Below are 22354 nucleotides of genomic sequence, written 5' to 3'. Positions count from 1 at the left end.
GGATACACGAGGCCCTAGGTTCGATTCCCCAGCACCACATATACAGAAAACGGCCAGAAGCGGCGCTGTGGCTCAAGTGGCGGAGTGCTAGCCTTGAGCGGGAAGAAGCCAGGGACAGTGCTCAGGCCCTGAGTCCAAGGCCCAGGACTGGCCAAAAAAAAGGCAGAGATATACACTTGTGCATCAAAACATGCAGAGAGTCTTGGGCTTCCTAGCCCTGCCACTTAGTAGGTATGTAGCTGCAGTCAGTCTCTCTGGAGTAGTTCTATCCGAGGAGGGGTTTATTTGTGTCCTTGGTAGCAGGTAATAATAGCAGGCCATCCTGTGCACCAGTCTCATCCTAAGACCTTTCATATTTTCAGTTCATTAGATCTCCATGCGAACGCTGACAAGAAACTGATGCTATTATCATCATTTCTATAGAGAGTAAGTCTAAGAGAAGCCAAGTCACATCTCTATCATACAGCTGGATGTGACAGAGCTGGGATCGGAACCCTGGTTTAACAATCAAAGCTTTTCCACAACTCTTTAAGTTTCCCACTACCTTTAATCCATGGTAGAGGATGCCTGGGATGGTGTAGGGGTGGGCAGCCCACATTGACACCAAGAAGTTCATGAAGGAGGCCTTGCAAGCCAGGGAAAGTCATAATGACTTCTGAGGCTGATGAGTGGTGAAGACAGGCTACTCCTCTGCCCAGAAAAGTACTGGCTTGACCTCTTCACTGGCTAAGCCCTGCCAGTGGTTCTCAAAGCAGAAACACTGGGCTATTCCTGGACAGTGGGAAATGCCTGGTGCATCACCAACTGCCTCATACTTCATTGAAAGGCAGGTGAGCTGCCCTGAGCCACAGCAGGACCTCCAGGAACTATGAAAGCAAGAGTGGAAGAGGAGAAAACACTGGGACTGTGAGTTTATCTTCCCAGTACCACTTCCTCCTCCACCTCTTTTCATGCAGGTGACTGTGCCCTGTGTATGTATGTGTGGCAGGAAGTTCAGGAGGTGGCTCTGATTGCCAAAGCCAGAGGTCTGCCAAGAATGAATAAATAAGAACAATAGAAAGATCAGGATAGGGAAGATTGAGCCACTTGAGAACTACTGAACACTGAAAGGGCAGATTGTTAAGTTTGTTAGCCCCAAATCTTCTATATCCTAGAGACTGGCATTGGAGTGTACCATATGGGTCCTCCCAGCCCTTTTATACTGTGGGGTCTTTGTTTGTTTGTTTTTGTTTGCCAGTCCTGGGGCTTAAGCTCAGGGCCTGAGCACTGTCCCTGGCTTCCTTTTGCTCAAGGCTAGCACTCGACCTCTTGAGCCACAGTGCCACTTCCAGCTTTTTCTGTTTATGTGGTGCTGAGGAATTGAACCCAGGGCTTCATGCAGGCTAGGCAAGCAATCTACCACTAAGCCACATTCCCGGCCTGTACTGTGGGTTCTTTTGCATATCCCTGCTCTCAAGGTTGTATGTGGCAATGGAATCAACTCCCAAGCACTGAGAGGCTTCTGGGCACAGACCACTGGGTCAAGCCCTAGAATCTCAGAGGCCACACCATTTCATTCTTTCTTTTCCCACTCTCAGCTTTGACCTACCTTAAAAAAGTATCTTTAATTGTCAGGATGTGGTGACCCATGTCTGTAATCCTAGCACTTGGGAAGTTAAGATAGGAGAATAGCAAGTGAGTTCATGGCCAGCTTGAGTTACAAAGCAGGGCTCCAGTGGCTCATGACTGTCATCCTAGCTACACAGGAGGCTGAGCTCTGGGGATTTTCCTTCAAAGCCAATATAGGCAGGAAAGTCTCTCCAATTAACCACCAAAAATTGGGAAATGGTGCTGTAACTTAAGTGGTAAAGTGCCATCCTTGAGCCAAAAAGCTAAAGGATAGTGCCCAGGCCCTGAGTTCAAGCCCTAGTACTCGCAATAAAATAAAATAAAAGTTGTCTTTGTGTGAGGGAGATTCCTGTTTGACTAACTTCAAGGTGGCAATGCCAACCCTCATCCACTTTTCTTGTAGAACACAAAGGAAAAAGTAAGGGTGGGAAGACTTTAAAAAAATCCAGTAGAGCCAGTCTAAATTTTTTTTTAACAAAGCCACAATTGGAGGACTGATTTCCATGATCATACTGATTAGTACTTTCCTAAAGTGCATTCATCTGCATTATTTCTCCCCTTTGAAGCTTTACAACACTTTTCCAGTCAATTGGTAAGTTGGGTATCATCCAGTGCGGAAACTACAGCACACAGGAGTTAAAGGAATGGCCTGAGCTTGCTGCACAGGACACACCCAGAACACAAATATTGATAGTCTTTTCTGTGGGGCCCTGGTGTCCCACCAGCTACAAGTGCCCTGGCCCTTTGCTCATTTTTTTTCTTTCTCTTTTTCGGTCAGACCTGGGCTTGTACTCAGAGCCTGAGCACTGTCCCTGGCTTCTTTTTATTCAAGGCTAGCTAACACTCTACCACATGAGCCATAGTACCAGCCCTGGGGTTGGAACTCAGGACCTAGGCACTGTCCCTGAGCTGTTGTATTCAAAGCTAGGGCTCTTCCACCTGAGCCACAGCTTCACTTCTGGCTTTTTGGTGATTAATTGGAGACAAGAGTCTGGCAGACTTTCCTGCCCAGGCTGGCTTTTGAACCTCAATCTTCAGATCTCTGCCTCCTGAGTAGCTAGGATTAGAGGTCTGAGCTGCTGACACCTGGCTATTTCTTTTTTGGAGACAGGGTCTTACTGTGGAGTCCAAGGTGGCTTTGAAAGTTCAATCCTCTTACCTTATCCTTCTAAGTATTACAAGTGTGTGCTACCATGCTCATCTTGAGCTTTGTATCATGTTTAAAAACTTACAATCCTAGGGCTCCTCCTAGGTAGTAAGGCCCAGCACAATTTCACTCTGGAGGCTCTGTCCAAGAGGACATCAGCTTGGGGTGAAAGGGAGCATTTTTCTGTAACTTCAGGAATGAATAGTTTTAATAGCACTTCCATGTGCCAGCCACTGTGTTAGGCATACTTTATACTCTACCTTACTCTGTCCTTGCAACAACCCTAGTGAGGTGGTTATTATTCTCATCTGCCATTTTGCAGATGAAGACTGAGGCTCAAGAAGATGAAGTATCTCATCCTCAGCTCCCAGCTAGCAGTATCAGAATCTGAACCCAACTCCATTGGTCCCGTGTCCATGTCTGCAGGCCTTCTGTTCCTCTGCATGAATGTCTGTCTTGCAAGCACATCTCCAGTGACACCATGTGGAGCCCAGGGTAGAAAATGCATGTAACAGTTGTGGGGCTAGAACTCAGAGCCTGGGAGTTATCCCTGAGCCTTTTCTGCTCAAAGTTATTGCTCTACCACTCTCAACCACAGTACACTTCCTGATCTCTGGTGGTTAATTGGCAATAAAAGTCTCAAGGACTTTCCTGCCTGGGCTGGCTTTGAACCATGATCCTCAGATCTCAGCCTGAGTTAGCTAGGATTACAGGCATGAGCCACCAGTGTCCAGCAGAAGGCTCCATTCTTTTTTTTTATTTGTTTATTAATTGTACACAAATTTTTTGACAAGGTGTTGTACAGAAAGGGTACAGTTACATAGTAGGGCAGTGTGTACATTTCTTGTGATATCTTACGTCCTGTTTTTCTTTCCCTTCTCTAGGTCAGGTAGACATATATACAATATACAATGTATCAAGAACATATTCAGTATTCACAGACTTGGTCTCTACTGTCTCTCCGTCTCCCTTTCTTAACAGTCATATATCAGGGAGATCATGTCCCTTTGTTTTCTGTGTTCTAGGCTTGTCTCGCTCAACATTATTTGTTCGAGTTCTGACCATTTCCCTGCGAATAACAATATTTCACCATTCCTAATCCCTATGTAGTATTCCATTGTGTATAAGTACCATATTTTTTGGATCCATTCGTCTGTGGAGGGGCATCTGGGTTGTTTCCATATTTTGGCTATTGTGAATTGTGCCACGATAAACATGGAAGTACAAATGTCTTTTTTTTTTTTTTTTGCCAGTCCTGGGCCTTGGACTCAGGGCCTGAGCACTGTCCCTGGCTTCTTCCCGCTCAAGGCTAGCACTCTGCCGCTTGAGCCACAGCACCGCTTCTGGCGGTTTTCTGTATATGTGGTGCTGGGGAATCGAACCTAGGGCCTCGTGTATCCGAGGCAGGCACTCTTGCCACTAGGCCATATCCCCAGCCCGATGTCTTTTTGATATCTTGGGGTTTGCTGTTTAGGATAGATGCCTAGGAGTGGTATGGCCGGGTCATAGGGTAGGTCTATATTGAGCTTTTTGAGAAACCTCCATACTGTTCTCCAAAGTGGTTGTACTAATTTGCACTCCCACCAACAATGGAAAAGGGTTCCTCTTTCCCCGCACCCCCTCGAGCATTTGTTGTTGCCTGAGTTCAGAGAATAGGCCATTCTAACTGGGGTGAGGTGGTATCTCAGGGTTGTTTTTATTTGCATTTCCTTTACCACCAGGGATGTTGAGCATTTCCTCATGTGTTTCTTTGAGAAGGCTCCATTCTTGATCCCAGGCCACTGAGCTAACACTGCAACTCCTGGGTCCTCAGACATCAAAGGTACCAGCAAATCACAGGCTTCATGTTACTGAGGTGTTTCATTTAATCAAGGCTTCTATCTTTGGGTTCATGGGCTCAGGTTTGTTTGTTTTTTAAGCACCTCAGCCCTTTACCACCTAGAACCCTATTATCTGTCCCCAGCAAGACTGCAGACCTGGAGCCAGACTTTTTGCCTTTCTCTTCCTCTCCACCAGGAAGGCAGACATGTGTGAGCTTGGAGAATGGTGGCATAAATTTAAAATCTAGACACTCAGCAGTCTTTGGATGAGCTCTCCAGCCTGGGCCCCACTTCCCTACAACAGTCAACAGCATTGACATTCACTAGAACATTACTTTCTATGAAACACTATGCTAGGCATCATGGGACAGCCCTTAGCAGGGAAAACCAGACCTACATGAACCACAAGATGATTCAGAAGCTACCATTTGGTAAAGACAGTGACTCATAGGCCTCTGTATCTTGCCAGGTGCTTGACACTTGGTGAGTATTTTTAGAATGAATAAATTCTATCTCCAGATATCTTACTTTGAAACCAATGATTTCCAGGAAGTCTTCGTGAGTTCCTAGTACTGTGTATAACACAAAGAATAACACAGACATATTCTTGCTCTCTTGGAACTTATTGTAGAAGGGAGGCCTGGCCCTGGACCCTCACCATGGAAACAAATGTGTCAGCTCTGGTCTGTGCTTTGTGAGAAGAGGGAAAACAGAAAGTAAGCTGTGGGCTCCTCTGAGAGAGTGGCAGGGAAGGCCTCTCTGAGGAAGAAGAAGAACCAATGGGTGGAGGTGTGGGGGAAAAAAAGGAGGACAAGTGCAAAGGCCCTGAGGGGGAGAGTCCGAGAAAGAAATGTTATTAGATCAATATGAAGGAATCATTGGGGCTGGAGCCTAGGGTCAGGAGCAAGAGAAGTATCTTGTGAGGCTTTGGAGGCCATAAAGATGAGTTTGATTTTCTTTTAAGTGTGGTAGAAATCCCTGGAGAGTTTAGAACAGGAAATAGCATTGTTCAATTTTTTTTTAATTTTAAGAAGGGCATTGGCTGCCATTTGGAGGAAAAACCATAGAGGAGCAAAAGCAGACATGAGAGTGGGTAGCCATTGAAGAGGCATCTACATTAGTCCCCGCCAAAGATGGGGTAGTGGCCAGGCTGTAGCTGTGGCATAGGAAATGGTGAGAAATGACCAGATTTAGGATATGTTTTGGAGACAGAACCCCTGGGATGATGGAACAAGGTTGACAACTATCAGAACAGTAGAAGAGAAGTGCCAGGTACAAAGAAACCATAATAGGGTTGATAGATGTCTGAAGGAGGACAGAATATACTGGTGTGGAATGGCCCAGGAAGGCTTCGGGGGGTGGGGGGGGGCTGCTGAGCAGGGTTTGCAGCCTACCCTGTATGAATGCAGGTGTGAAGGAAGAGGTAGGGGGATGGTCTGTGTGAAGACCAGTGTATTATTAGCCTGACCTGGGCCATGAAAATCAGTGGTCAAAGGCAGCTGGATGCAGACTATGGAACTTGTATACAAACAAGGTTAGATTTTTTTTTTAACTTGGTCATTATGGAATGAGGTTCTACAGAGGATCTAGGGGCTGGCCAGGGTAAAGTACTGAGGTGAACAGGCCAGAAGTTCTCAGTGGGAATATACAGTGAGGACAAATGAACACACTTCCTGTGTGCCATGTACTAAAGTGTTTATAGAATCAACAAGAGAAAGATGGATCTGGAAGGCCTTCACAATCTAAGGGGGTTGGGGGACCCAGGTCTATGAGCAGGTGCTCTGCAAGCAGTCTGCCCATTCAGACCACAGCTGAAAGGTGACTCAAGGATAACAGCCGTTGGGAGAAGCCACCTACCTGTCTGCTTTCCTGATTTTTGCTTCTCTCTTTGTCTTCGAGTGATGCTGTCCCTTAGTCGTTTAAGATTTTCCTGGAAAACATATTATTTCTTTTCTTATTATACAGTACAAACATGCCTTTGAACATTGAAAATCTCTCAGGAGAAAATGTATCTATCACACAGCAAAAAAAAAAATTTTTTTTCAAGATATAAATGAGAGTTAATGCAGTTGGCCCCCAGAGAAACTCAAGTCCTCTTGGAATTCTGCCTGAAGAGATAACATCTCTTCCACAAATAGGAAATGTTCCCTGCCATCACATTCCCAGTCTCATTCTCAGCCTCATAACCCACTGTCCTCCACATTCACCCAGGGGCCAAGCCCATCTCCCACCCTCTCACAAACACTGCATATACTCCTTCCGCTGAGACTGCTCTGGCCTCCCTCCCCTGACCTTGAGTGACGCTGCTCCCTTCCTATGATTCTGTCCCAACCTGTAAGGGCCACTTTCTCCAGTCCTTAATGCTGCCCACACTAACATATGGACTACACTGCCTTGCATACGTATGTGTGTGTGTGCATACTCGCTCATGCGCACACATGCACGCATGTACACACTTATGTACCTTGCCTCTTTAGTGGCCCTATGGGCTTTCCAAAGACAAGAGAACAGGTTATATGCCTTTCTGTAATGCTGCCATTTAGGTCACTGTAGTCATTCAATAAATGTTGAATAGACATGTGATGGTCAAGATCTGCTTCTATTTCAGTCCATCTACAACACCAGTGTCACAGCATTCTAGCTAGGGATGTTAAGCACCTCAGCATTTATTTCCCTGTGGGAACATGTCCAGATAGCTGAGGAGGGATCCTATAAGAGTCCCAAGAGGCTGGCCTGGAAGGGCTGGTTGACTTGCACCTGCAGGCTGAGGAAACAGACTTGGCCAGAAGCAGCAGGGAAAGAGAGGAAGTTGTTGGGTGGGTAAGGTATTAAGGTTGTGGTGAACTAGATGGGGAAGAGGTGGAGGTAGAGGCAAGAAGCCCCTTATCTGGAGGAGAAGAAGCAGACCAGATGCAGGCAATAGGGCCAACTGCAGATGTGGACGGGAGGAATGGAAAGATACAAGAGAAAAAACCACTACAGGGCAGGAATGTGCAAGACTTGCTATCTCTGCCACTTGTCTTCTTCATTTAATCATATTTCTTGGGAGCTTTCCAAGTTCTGTTCGAGTTCTAAAGAGTGATTGATGGTCCATGAGACATCTGGAACTACTAGAAGTAGAGAGAGAAACTCTCAAGGGAAATCTGTCTAAGCACTGGTAGCTCATCCTAGCTACTTGGGAAGTTGAGATCTGAGGATTGTAGATCAAAGCCAACCCAGGAAACTAATAAGTGAGCGTGAGTCCATTGGCTCTAGTTAACCAGCAAAAAAGTCAAAACTGAAGGCTTGGCTCAAGTGGTAGTGCTGGCAATGAGTAGAAAAGGCCAATTTCGAGCACTAGTCCCTGAGTGCAAAGCCCTGGTACAGCCCAACAAGAACAAAAGAAAGAAGGAAAGAAAGAGAGAAAGGAAGGAAGGAAGGAAGGAAGGAAGGAAGGAAGGAAGGAAGGAAGGAAGGAAGGAAGGAAGGAAGGAAGGGAGGGAGGGAGGGAGGGAGGGAGGGAGGGAGGGAGGGAGGGAGGGAGGGAGGGAGGGAGGGAGGGAGGGAGGGAGGAGAAAGAGAAAGGAAGGAAGGAAGAAGAGAGAGGAAAAAGAGAAAGAAGGAAAGAAATAAAGGAGGAAAGAAGGGAAAGAGGAAAAGAGGGAGGGAAGGAGGGGGAAGGAATGAATGAACAAATGAACAAAAAAAAAAAAGACCAAGAAATCTTGCAAGTTGAAGTAGAGGGCCAAATGCAGAGAGAAGAGCACAGCAGAACCTGGACGTGTGGAGTTGCAGGCAAGAGGACATAATGCACACTCACTGAGTCACAAGGACACGCAGACATGTTCACAGGCACAGTCACTGACTTAGTCGTGGCAACACACAAGACGGCCTGGACCCACTTCCTTAGTAGAGAATGACATGAAGCAAATTCCACAGAAATAGAGCTGGCTACCTGCTGGAAGCGAAAGGACTCAGATCGCCTCTTCTGGTTGAGCTGCCACTCTTTGAAGTGCAGTACAGCCTCATCCACATTGACAATGCCCAGCTTCACCTGCTCCTGCAGGGTAATGAGCTGCCGCTGGCCTGGCGTTTTCATCCCTGCAAACGGGTCATAGATGCTGGACTGAGGCCTGTCCCTCCATGGTCTCACAGGCGGCTCTAGAAAGAAGAGCAGAACTCAGCTTGACAGTTCCCCACTGGAGAGAGCAGAACCGACAAGTAGGGATAATGAGGTTGGTCACAGGCTCCAGAGGACACAGCCTGAAGGAATAATTACATGTGGAAGTTGAGAAGAGGAAATAGGACATGGAATCAGGGGAGAGGGAAGCAGCTAAGGATTTCAAAGCCTATCAGTGAAAGTAGAGAAGATGGCAACATTTAAGGGAAGTATGACATCTGCTGAAATCTCTAAGCCTTGATTATTACTGAGATACCTTTAAACTAATAATTCTCAACCTTAATACTATTGGCATTTGGGGCTGGATGATTCTTTGCTGTGGGGTTGTCCTGTGCACTATAGAATGTTTAGGAGCATTCTTGGCCTATCTCCACTTTGTGACAACCCAAAGGGTCCCCAGATATTGCCAAATGTCTTCAGGAGATGGAGGGGCAAAAATCAGACCCATTTAAGAATCACTGCTTTAAGCCTGGAATCCATGGCTCACACCTGTAATGCTAGCTACTCAGGAGTCTGAGATCTGAGAATAAAGGTTCAGTTAGTCTGGGAAGAAAAGCTCATGAGATTCTTATCTCCAATTAGCCACCAAAATGTCAAAAGTGAAGCTGTGGCTCAAGTCGTAGCATGCCAATCTTGAGAAACAAAGCCAAGTAACAGAGAAAAGTCCTGAGTTCAACACTCAGTACCAACACACACACACACACACACACACACACACACACACACACACACACACACACACACCACTGCTTTAGACTTCAATCCACTCCCAGAAGAGAATACACTGGAAAATTTATCCAAGATGCTTCTCCCTGCCCGCTTCCAGCCCTGTCTATGCAACAATTGTAGATATGTGGGCTTGAAATACCAGAGAAAACTGAAATACCAATGCAGTCATGACTCAGGTGCAATAACACAGGCACAAATCAGGGACTGGGTTCCAGCTGGCCATCTTTGGGTTATTCTGTACCAGTCTCTCCCCCACATTCCACGTACAGTTCTCTACTTTGGAGATTTTAGGGAGGAAGGAAATCAACCACCCTTGTGCAGGTTCTGAGTTCAGTTCTTTGGGGAATGAAATGGCAGAGATGATGGAGGCATTGGGATATATGAGGACAACTTGACATTTTACTGCACAATTAGTATTAGGCCACTTGCTTCTACATCTCTCCGTGGATCCTCTTGGATATTGTGATTCAGGGACATAAGTAGAAAGACAGAAATGACTTCTCTAGTGAACACTGGCAAAGCCTTAAAGAAGTTTATCCAACTGTGATATAACAATCGTTTCCATAACATGGAGTTCATTTCACTTAGCATCATCTTTTGTGTTCATAAGGGTATAGCTATTCGGCTCTTGTGACCCTCTGCTATGACTTGCCTAAACCTATACTAATTATTCCCAATAAGGGAGACCATAGAGTCCATGTTTCTTTCGGTCTGGCTCACTTCACTTAGTATAATTTTTTCCAAGTCCTTCCATTTCCTTACAAATGGGGCAATGTCATTCTTTCTGATAGAGGCATAAAATTCCATTGTGTGTATCGGTAGCTTCTATTATTGATGATGTTCTTGTATCACCTTCCTGTGATTGTATATACACTATCTCTGTAATCTTATCTGAGTATATTGGAAACCGTGTATACTGGTATTAGAACTAGGAAATTGAAAGGGAATACCAAAATTGAGAGACACAGGGTAAAAAAAGACAAACAACTACAAAAGCAATATTTGCAAAACTGTTTGGTGTAAGTGAACTGAACACCTCTTGGGGGGAAGGGAAAGGGGAAGTAGGGAGGGGGGTATGAGGGACAAGGTAACAAACAGTACAAGAAATGTATCTAATGCCTAACGTATGAAACTGTAACCTCTCCGTACATCAGTTTGATAATAAAAATTTGAAAAAAAAAGAAGTTTATCCATTATCCAGCCCAAGCATTCAGTCCTCTCTCTACATCATTCACATACCTTTCTCCCAAGTCTGCCTTTTCAAAGCTATCTTTAATGGCATAGGAGAAGAGGTGAGTGAGAGAGGAAATGTATCAGCTGACCAATTCCAATTTCCTACTACCATCATCCTTCATGATGCCTTCAAATGATTTGATGGTATTATGGCTGCTTTTCAAAAGAATATTCAGTGGGGTAATATTGAGTGTCTCTAATTAGCACAAGAAAATTAATCAAGAAAATAAAGAGAGCATTTATACCCTCTAACTTCCTTCAAGTTTCTTTAGAAAAATGGAATGGCCAACTTGGTATCCAATGATGAGGAAAAGGCCTTTTAAATCAAAGTTGCGTCAAAGCATAGAGGAGCTAATGTGGATAGGGTAAGTTGATGGCCATGAAGAGTTACATCATAGGTAAAGACTGGAAGCTAGGCTGCTTCCTGGGATCCGGGCCTCAGTGCTTGTATTGTCTTTTTATGTGCTGTGTATACACATTCTAATATAGTAGTGCCCTGGTAATAATTTTTGTATTATTTACTAGGGTGTCTCAAAGAGACTCTCAGATAGATCCATGCTAAGTAACTTTTGGGTCTCTCTGTTGTACATGTCAAGGAGCTGTTATTTTATTTGGAAAGCCCTGTGATACAAACATCTCTAGAAGTGTACTTCATGCAAAAAGAAGCTTCAAACAAAACCTGGCTTACCTTTTCTTATGTTCTCTGAGGAAACATAGAAATTCCCAGGCCGTTCTTGGCTTCTTTCTGCAAAAACTGAGAAAAAGAATATTTTGAGTAAATGCCAAGGCTTTCTTTCTTAAGAGCTCTATAATATTTTATATTTTTTATCAAAGTCAAAATATGTGTAATATTTTGTATATATTATCAAACTTGTGTGTAAAAGTAGTGAATGCATGCCTATGGCCATTGTATGCAGTTCTGTAAATGAAAAGTCTTGGAAACAACAGTGAGAGGGAGCAGAGATTTCCAAGTAGACAGGCCAAACAGACAAGCTCTCAAGCTTAGAAAGACAAAACCAGCCAGAGCACAGGATCACTGAAGAAAGGGGCAAAGGGAGCAAGGATGTGTGTTCAGATCTAGGAAGAGCTGGGGAAGCCAAGGACGACCTTGAAGCTTGAGAATAAGAGGAAGTAGCTAAGTAACAGGACTAACTAGCAAGATAGAGCTCTAAGCAGAACAGGTAACATTTGTGCATGGCTCCAGAGGGACTAAGACAAATGAAGTCATACATGAAGGACAGAGTCATAAAAAGGATAATAAACTGAGAAATGACAAATATTATCTTAATGGTAGGATGGCATAGTCAATACAACTCCCTGGGCTGTAAATAAGGCTCAGTGGATTCAAATTCTGGCTTTACCACTTGTAAGCCATTTTATCTTGACCTCTCCCTGCTTCTGTAGAGAGGGATTATAACAGTACCTCACTGGATTGTCATGAAGATTAAATGAGTCAAAACATGGAAAGTGCTTAGGCTCATAAAAGCACTCAATATTAGTTTTAATATCATTATTCATATCAACAATTTAAAATTGCACCAGTAAAATAAAAATACCAGCAGGGTGCTGGTGGCTCATGACTATAATCCTAGCTTCTCAGGAGGCTGAGATCTGAGAAACAAGTGTCTGGCTTCATGAGACTCTTATCTTCCATTAACCACCAAAAAACAGCTGGAGTTGGAGCTATAGCTCACGTGACAGGGCACCATTCTTGAGTGAAAAAGCTAAAGAACAGTGCCTAAGACTGAGTTCCCAATACTGGCGTGCGTGCAAGCACATGTGCAAGAGCTTGCCCGCGTGCCAACGCGCTCACACAAGTTAGCCGGTTGTCAGTGGTTCATGCTTATAATCCTAGCTAATAACTATGATTACTAGTTACCAGAAGGGCACTGGTGGCTCATGTCTGTAATCCTAGCTACTCAGACTGAGATCTGAGGATCATGGTTTGAAGCCAGCCCAGGCAGGACAGTCCATGGGACTGTAATCTCTAATTAACTACTGAAACAAGCCAGAAGTACAGGCCCAGGCCCTGAGATCAAGCCACATGCACACACAAAAATCCAGGTAAAGTACTCTTGGGAGATTTTGATAAATGTTAGCTATTCAATTATTAATAATAATAATAAGAGTTTCAGGAGATAAAAATTTTATCAAGGTTCTTATTTACCTCTGCCTATGCAGGTTTGTACAAACAGCTTCAGGAAGGCGAGCACTGAATCTGCTCATTGCCCCTGGCCTAGATGCAGAATTTTCCTCTAACTATGACACTATCTCCTGGGACTGGCTGGAGACCACCCAGGAGAGGGCAGTCTCTGAGAAATAGGTCAGAAATCTAGAGGACCTAAGAAATTCCTGCTGAGCATCATTCATTTTTTTTGTCATGCTTACCTTTAGAAATATATGGCTCATTGTCTGGCAGCTGGTGAGAGCCAATAGCACTGGCCTCTGGCCTGGGCACAGGGACAGGGGGCCTGCTGGCCAGATCCACAGAAAAGGCCTCATTCTCATCCACAATGTGATACACGTCTTCTTCCCCATCAAGATGATGCTGTTCTCTTTCCAAACTGGCTGTCACCACACTTCTGCCTAAAAACACAGAGAAAAGTGACTGAGAGCAGTGGCCAAGCAAACTGGATGACTATCAGTCATGACAGCGGAGCGAGTGGCCATTCCCTGTTGGTACAGTACTGGCTTCTGTCAAAGGGCTTCGCCCATATCACTTCTTAAATTATCTCCTCAAAACTCAGTGCAAGCAGAGAACATGAACAACACACCTACATCATTTGCTACTCTGCTGTGTAGCTCAGGACATGATCCCTAGGTAATACTGTCTCTGTTTTACTGCTAAGATTCTAATATTCATCCTGCTAGGACTAAGAGAAAGAAGCCCCTAAAGCCGGAGGACACTTGGAACCACCCCCTGGGGGTTGGCCCACAGTCTGAATTTGCCCTGGAGTCCTCAGCAACCATGTCTTCAGCATCTTCTTCATTCTCTACAAAATGGCCACAGGAAATTATCCCTGAGGAGTCCATTTATGCCAAGCACTAATCTAGGTGGATTACCCACATGACTGATTTAGTAGTTACAATCTTTTTTTTTTTTTTGCAGAGGAAGAAACTGGAGCCTTGAGGATTTAAATAACTTGTCCAAATGCCTCAGAGCCAGTTTGGCATCCAGGAAAACTGGCTCTCCAGCTTCCCTCTTAACTCCTATGATCCCACTGCTTTAGAAATCTCTGCTTCTTCTCTGCTCTCCACTGACTAAAAAAAAGTAAGAACAAAATTGCTTCCCAAGTTCTGCCCACCAGGACCCCATAACTCTGAGATCTCTTTGGAGTGTTCTGTTTCCTCTCCTTGGCACCATTCAGTCAACAGATCCTTTTAAATATCTATTTGAGGTACAGAAACAAATAGATGTTAGGCCATCTTCCTATAGAATTTGCAATCTCCAGTGATTGCAGTCAAAAAACATTTTTGTAGCATCTTATCTCTTGATTCTTGGCTTCCTGATGCTGTGGGTACAAAGGATTGACCAAGCTGGTCCCAGTTCATTAGGAAACTCTAGTTCTACCTGGCACTCATGCCTATAATCCTAGCTACTCAAGAGATGACACCTGAAAGATCACAGTTCCAATGACTCTACTTTCAATAAACCCACAGAAATACTATGTTGGTGGCATGGCTCAAGTCACAGAGCACCAGCTGTGACCAAGAAAGCCAACTAAGAGCACAGGCACTGAGTTCAAGCCCCAGCACTGGTAAAAAGAAGGAAGAATTCACAGAAAGGCTTCATCATCATCCACAATGTGAGAAAGAAGGGAGAGAAGGAGGGAGGGATGGAGGGAGGGAAGGAGGGAGGGAGGGAGGGAGGGAGGGAGGGAAGGAGGGTGGGAGGGAGGGAGGGACACATATGTTGAAATTCTGGAGAGGTTTGTCCTATGGTAAGAGAGTGAAATGTCCTGGGAGACCTAATGTCAACTGCAGGGGAAGGGTGACTTTAATATTAATAGCATCTCTTCCTGACTCGCTGACTCTAAACACACTTGATTTGCTCCAGTCTCTTCGTCTAAACTCCTGCTTTGGAACTCCTGCTCCTCATCTTAGAATCTTCTTGTTTTGTTTTGGGTTTGTTTGGTTTTTTGCCAGTCCTGGGGCTTGAACTCAGGACCTGAGCACTGTCCCTGGTTTCTTTTTGCTCAAGGCTAGCACTCTACCACTTGAGACACAGCACCACTTCTGGCTTTTTCTATATATGTGGTGCTGAGGAATCGAACCCAGGGCTTCATGTATACGAGGTGAGCACTTTACCACTAGGCCATATTATCAGCCCCTAGAATCTTCTTTCTTCTACATTTCAGGCTGAGCCAGTGTCCATTCTGCTACCTCAGAGAGGTCATCTCACTGACCACTCAGTCTAGATTGGGTCCATCCTGTTATTATTCTCACCGTCTCATTCTTTGCTCCACTACCCTGCCACCATGTTCACTAATATATTTATTAGTGTAAGAGCCACTTCCTGCCTCTCTCTATCCCTAGAGTGTTAGCTGCAGAAATACAGGCCTTACCCCACATTCTTTTAAAGCCAAGTGCAGAGCCCTCGTACAGCATGTGTCCACTAACATTATTGTTTTTAAAAAGAAGAAATTCTGGGCCAAGCAGAGACTTGCTTTGAGTATATATAGAATATTGAAAGATGAGCAGATAGAGGGCTGGGAATATGGCCTAGTGGTAGACTGCTTGCCCTGTATACATGAAGCCTGGGTTTGATTCCTTAGCACTACATATATAGCCAAAAGTGGTGCTGTGTCTCAAGTGGTACAGTGCTAGCCTTACACACAAAGAAGCCAGGGACAGTGCCCAAGCCCTGAGTTCAAGGCCCAGGACTGGCAAAAAAAAACAAAACAAAACCAAACAAAAAATCTCTAGCTTCACCCCAACTTCCAGGCTCCCTGGAATCAACAAATACTAGAGAAGAAAAAATTTAAAAATTACAGGAAATGTGCTACCCAATGTTTAAGGTCACCTCAAATGAATTCAATTCCGTGTTACTGAGTTCTTGGCACATTGAGCCTGTTGCTCAATCTTTCTTGTCACGACCAGATCGTACCATTTAAAATAATTACCTAGGGGCTGGGAATGTGGCCTAGTGGCATGAAGCCCTGGGTTTGCTTCCCTAGTACCACCTATACAGAAAACAGCCAGAAGTGGCACTGTGGCTCAAGTGGCAGAGTGCTAGCCTTGAGCAAAAAGCCAGGGACAGTGGTCAGGCCCTGAGTTCAAGCCCCAGGACTGGCAAAAAATAAAATAAAATAAAATAAATAATAAATAAGTAAATAAATAAATAAAATAATCACCTAATGAATGAAACAACAGACCTTGGTTGATATATCCCAAGTACTACGCTGTGCTAGCTCCTGAATTTTATTGGTAACAGAAAGTTAATCCCTGCCTAGAACTCTATGTAACTCTTTGGAGCTGACTGACCAGAGGCCACAGGAATGGAGTGAGGAGCCAAGCCCTCTCAGCCCAGCCCCAGGCACCAGTCCAGATTCATCTCCATACCTCCCTCCTGACCATTTGTGAGCATCAGATGTGTGGATTTCTAACCAATTCTTCAGAGCTCTCAGGTGGGAATGTGGAAGGACACTGGAGGAGAGTAATCTGGAATTGTCAAAAATCACAACTACAAACTTTCTAAGACTCAGCAGTTCTATTTCTAGTAATTTATAGCACACATAGAGTCCAATGTATGAAAAGACATTCATAACAAAGATATTCACTGTGCCAAAGGGTTGAAAAATCTGAAGATAACCTACCTAAATAGTCATAATAGGAGACTGACTAAATATATTAGATGATATCTCACAGCCAAAAGACTTGGTAGATGTAAAAAAAAAAAACCACAATGTATGTTGATAGGATTGTTTTATTTATTTATTTTGTTTGCTTGTCTGGATTTAAACTCAAGACTTTGTATTTGCTAGGCAGGTGCTCTACTGCTTCCGCCATCTCTCTCCTCCCTCCTACCCACCCCCAACCCTCTTTTGGCTCTGGTTATTTTTGAGTCCAGGCCAATATGGACCACGATCTGATTGCTGCTACAGCTGGGATGACAGATGTGAACCACCACATGCAACTTTTCTACTGGGATAGGGTCTCATGAACTTTTTGCCCAAGCTGTCCTTGAACTTTGATCTTCTCAGTCTCAGCTTGCTGAGTAGCTAGGATTACAGGTGTGATCCAGCATGCCTCGCACGGCTTAACTTCTTGGATCACTTGAATTGCAACTTGTATGCTTTGCTTTCACGGTAGCAAGCAGCAGCAGCCACCGCTCTGCACTCTGCTTTCCACAACCTCTTTTTTTTTTTCTTTCTACAACCTCTTGACTGACAAAACCACTGCCAATTTTAAATGATTGGTCAGCATTAAAGAATCAATACCTTCTACCTCTGAAACCTCTAATAATAATAACAGTGACAACAACCACAAACTTTGTCAATGTTTATATTAATACTAATGTACAGGGACTCATTGAATTTTCACAACATGCATCTCATTTTATAGCTGAGGACAGTGATACCCAGAGGAGTTGAATAATTTGCCTAAGGCCTTCCAATTAAGTAAAGAGAGGAGTATATATATAGACCAGAGTTAATGCTCAATCCTCAAGGCAACACAGCCCCCACCTCCTAAGCATGTGTATAGTCCCCTCCTTCCGAAGCTGAGTCTCTGAAGGGCACTGATCCCATCTTCTTTTTCTTTCTGCCCCCAATCCCAATATCCAGAGCAGCACTTGGCAACGTGACATGTACTCAGTAGATTTTGGCTGAATAAAACTAGAAATGTTGGCCAGGCAAAGGGTGAACACTAGACACTATGTTGAAAATACAACCTATGGGAGGGGATAGGAGGGAAAAACTGGGAAAGAGCAAGAGGAGGGGTGAAAATGTCCAAAAAGAAATGCACTCTTTACCTGACTTACGTAACCGTAATGCCTCTGAATATCAACTTTAGTAAGAAATTTTAAAAAAAATTTAATGGAAATATGCTTTTTGAAAGCACTCTTGCTGGAGACAACTGGTATAGCCAAAGGAATGTCTCAAGTGGTGGGCACTTTCGGCCTATCTTTTTTTTAAATTTAATTAATTTATTAATTGAACACAAATTTTTTGACAAGGTGTTGTGCAAAAAGGGTACAGTTACATAGTAGGGCAGTATGTACATTTCTTGTGATATCTTACACCCTGTTTTTCTTTCCCTTCCCTCGGTCAGGTAGACATATACACAATATACAATGTGCCAAGAACATATACAGTATCCACGTGGCCAAGCCCAAGAAAATTAGCCTAGGGCTTTAAATGTAATGTTGATATTAGACAATATGTCGACAGTAGTCTTATATGAACGTACATACATAGCTTTTGGGCTATTGTATTCCACTGAGAGGTCAATTTTTGACCTTTATATGTTGAGTAGTTGTTTGGTTTTAGTTACATACTGTTGGGTCACTGACCCAATCCTGTGGGAAATACCATTTGACAAGCAGTTTTTGGTTTCACAGACCTGGTCTCTACTGTCTCTCCGTCACCCCTTCTTAACAGTCATATATCAGGGAGATCATGCCCCTTTGTTTTCTGTGTTCTAGGCTTGTCTCACTCAACATTATTTGTTTAAGTTCTGACCATTTCCCTGCGAATAACAATATTTCACCATTCCTAATCGCTATGTAGTATTCCATTGTGTATAGGTACCATATTTTTTGGATCCATTCATCTGTGGAGGGGCATCTGGGTTGTTTCCATATTTTGGCTATTGTGAATTGTTTGGCCTATCTTTGATAGCTGGTAGGAGAGGGCAAGGCGGGTCTAGAGGAGGAACAGTGGCTTCAGTCACACCATATGCCTTGCGTGTGGCACCCTGCTCCTCAAAGGGGATCAGGCAGTGTTTTTAACTTTATTGTATCTCTACCCCCCGCCCCCATTTTTAATTTTGCTTCTACAACTTACCTTCTAGGAATTTGCGGATCATAGAGTCCTTAGAGGGCCGAGAGAAACCATCTCCTGGGACTGGGTTAGATGCACTGGCCTGAAGCATTTCAACATCTAGAAACAAAGAAGACTAAGTGTTGATCTGTTGTCTTTCACATAGGCAGGGAGATGTCACCGCTGGACTTACAAGGTGTGGTAACTTTCTTCAGAGATTTAGGCCATCTATCCTTCCCATCTGTCTCCTCAATAAGGACATCTGGTCAGTATGAGGCACACAAAAAAATGCAACATTCACAAATCCTAGGCCTTTTCTTGGACCATAGGTCTCAGAAGGTATAGACATATTCATTAATGATGGGAAGAATAAGATCCATTTTGAAATATACAGATACAGCACTGTTCATTGCAGCAGAAAATGCATGTCAAGACAACAATGTCTAAATGAAAGAACATCATGCAGAAGTTAAAAAATAATTACCAAGTCAGACACCAGTTCATACATATAATCCTAGCTACTAAGAAGGCTGAGATCTGAGAATCTAGCAAACTCAGGCAGACAAATCCATGAGACTCTTATCTAATTAACCAGTAAAAAGCAGGAACTAGAGGCATGGCTCAAATGGTAGAGTGCCAGCTTGAAAGAAAAGGCCAAGCAAGGGCACAAGGCCCAAAGTTCAATCCCCAGTAATAGCATTAAAAATGAAAGTTTCTAGAACCACTTCTACCAATATAGTTATATCCCCAAAACACAACACTGACTGAAAAGTTATATATAACTCATTGCAATATGAAATTGTTTATATTCAGCTTGAAGATCTACAAAGGTTTATAAATTTATAAATACATACTGAAGTAAAGAAATATGCTGGGAATGCTAAGTTTTGAATTCCTGGTAATGGTTATCTCTGAGGAAGAAGGACAACTAAATTCCAGAGACATTTATCAAGAGACTACACCTAGGACCCCAATATTAATTTTAAACAGTCTCAGGCAAGAAAGAAAAACAAACATATTTTCCCTAGAAAGCCTGCCCAGGTTGGCTTCGAACCATGATCCTCAGATCTTAGCTTCCTGAGTACAGGCATAAGCCATCTGCTTTAAGGATTTTTTTAACCCATTCAAAGAAGAAACACTTATGATCCTATTGATGTGATCCTAACCTATTATCTTAGACACACACAAAGTAGGAACCAGCCTTCTTACTTAACCTTTGCACCGGATGTAATGTAGTTCCAAATGAGGGGCCAGTTAAGTGAATCACGATCACTCTTGTCACCTCTAAATTCTACAACATTGGCTGCAGAGAGATTGGGGTGACTGAAATGATCCTGAAGCATATCTGGTATTATCTTCATATTTTTTCTGATAAGAACTTATATTTAAGGTCTGGGGCATGGCACAAGTGATAGAGTGCTTGCCTAGCAAGATCAATGTTCTGAGTTCAAAACCTAGTACCACCAAAAGGAAAAAATTGAGTCAAGGAATGAATTTAGAATGCTTGGCTAGTATACACTAGGCCCTGGTTCTGTTTCTAGCACTGCCCACCTCCAAAAAGAAAAAGAGAAAAGAATATGCCCCAGTGACAGATACATCAAGACTCCTTGATCCAATGCACTGGCAAGGTCATTATCACCATCGCTATGGCATTCTTGTTAAAATTCATAACTTCAGTCCAATCACGAGGACACTGGTGGGCATTCTACGAAATAATTGACTAGCACTCTCTGAGAGTGTCCAGACAATCAAAGACCGAGGAACCGTCTCTGATTGGAGGAGTTTAAGGAGAAATAACAAATGCACTGGAACAACCTAGACAGGATCCTGACACCGAAGAACACAAATGTGAGGCCAGTGAAATCTGAACAAGGTTTGGTTGAAAGTACGACACTAAAGTAATTTCTTCACTGTGATCTTTGTCCTGTGGTTAATTAAACCTGAGTGAAAGGGGTGCAGGAACTCCAGTATTTTTTGCAACTTCCCTCTAAGTATAAAAGTCATTTTAAATAAAATTTCCCCAGTGTCAGCAGATGAACCCAGAGCCTTATACATACTAGCTAGAGGAGAGTCTTTTACCATACCACCCCAACCTCAAAATATTTTTTTGAAAAGGAGAATAAATGAAAAAGGGAGGGGAGGGGCTGGGGATATGGCCTAGTGGCAAGAGTGCTTGCCTTGTATACATGAGGCCCTGGGTTCGATTCCCCAGCACCACATATACAGAAAACGACCAGAAGTGGCACTGTGGCTCAAATGGCAGAGTGCTAGCCTTGAGCAAAAAGAAGCCAGGGACAGTGCTCAGGCCCTGAGTTCAAGGCCCAGGACTGGCCAAAAAAAAAGAAAGAAAGAAAGAAAAAGGGAGGGGAGGAAATGCAACAGCTAATGTGAGTGTAATTGGTAGAGGGGCCTCTGCTGACCTTCTTCCTTCCCCCCTAATCCCCAACCAGACAAGCACCTGCTAGGGACACTTGTAGAGTAGTATGGGCATGTACTGGGATGACCCAGGCAGCACTAAAGGAGTCTGCGAAAAAGAAATCTTTTTCCATTACAGTCACACCTAAATTGATAGTTAAGCACCTGATTTTGCAAATAGACAAACCAGGCTCTGTTAACTGTGAACTCCTGACCTTGGCTAGAGTTCAGCAGTTAAAACAAGTTTCTAGCTTGTGCATCACCTCAAATGCACAAGGACCAGCTTTGAGTTTTCTATCTATTCTGTTTTTCTGATTACATGAGTACATGAGGTCCTGGGGCTTTAACTCAGAGCCTGGGCATCATCCTTGAGCAACATTTTTTTTTTGGCTCAAAGCTAGTGTTCTACCACTTGAGCCACAGCTCCACTTATGGCTTATTGGTAGTTAATCAGAGATTAGAGTCTCATGAACTTTCCTGCCTATGCTGGCTTTGAACTATGATCCTCAGCTCTCAGCCTCCTGAGTAGTTAGGATTTTAGGCTTGAAACACCAGCACCCAGGTATCAGCTAGTCTTTTAAGGTCCAATGGAGTGCTGAAACCTACAAGATAACCATGGTTCGCACCAGTCTACTCAGAAAGACATAAGATAAAAAGCATTTTTTATTTAGGACAGTTCTGGTGCCAAGACAGAAGCCCAAGTGCAAGGAGGTGAGAATCACAGCAGGTAGTGCAGGATCTAAACTGGGGGAAAGCCCACAGGAATGCCATTTCTTTTCTTTTTCTTGTCAGTCATGGGGCTTGAGCTTAGGGCCTGGCTTCTATCCCTGAGTTGTTTTGCTCAGGGCTAACGCTCCACTACTTTGAGCCACGGCTCCACTTCCAGTTTCCTGGGGATTCACTGGAGATAAGAGCCTCACTAACTTTCCTGCCCTGGCTGGCTTTGAGCTGCCATCCTTAGATCTCAGCCTTCTGAGTGTAGGATTACAGGCATGAGCCACCAGCTCTTGGCAGGAGTGCCATTTTTTATCACCCCTCTTGAGGCATAGCTAGCTGCCACATCCAAGACCCATGCCAGATCATTACCCTCAGAGAAACCCCAAGGATGGGTCCTTTCAAGTGTTGTTAGTTTATGTACAGCTTCTCTCATACCCAGATAGAACGGGACCCATCAGGGGTCATTTTTTTTTATTATGGGTAATGTTGCCTAGAAACACAGTTGACATTTGGCTCTTATCAAGTTACCTGGGTAACAGAGCCA

At 43.8% G+C, this 22354-nt stretch overlaps 1 protein-coding gene across 2 annotated transcripts in view; it reads right to left on the bottom strand.

Annotated features, from left to right (window-relative positions):
- The window catches only part of Pik3ap1 (phosphoinositide-3-kinase adaptor protein 1), a 114744-nt gene that overhangs the window by 11328 nt on the left and 81062 nt on the right, over window positions 1-22354 (bottom strand). For both annotated transcript variants that reach the window (XM_048338577.1, XM_048338578.1), the window contains 5 exons: window positions 18703-18798; window positions 13085-13282; window positions 11385-11450; window positions 8510-8715; window positions 6433-6505 (listed from right to left, as the gene is read on the bottom strand). In XM_048338577.1, the coding sequence (XP_048194534.1) occupies window positions 6433-6505; window positions 8510-8715; window positions 11385-11450; window positions 13085-13282; window positions 18703-18798 (639 nt within the window). The remainder of the gene's footprint in view (window positions 1-6432; window positions 6506-8509; window positions 8716-11384; window positions 11451-13084; window positions 13283-18702; window positions 18799-22354) is intronic.

This window comes from Perognathus longimembris, chromosome 2 (assembly GCF_023159225.1).
Source record: "Perognathus longimembris pacificus isolate PPM17 chromosome 2, ASM2315922v1, whole genome shotgun sequence".
Taxonomy (NCBI): Eukaryota; Metazoa; Chordata; class Mammalia; order Rodentia; family Heteromyidae; genus Perognathus; species Perognathus longimembris.
The sequence above is the reverse complement of the archived record's forward strand: the minus strand, read 5'-3'. Positions and strand labels throughout refer to the sequence as shown.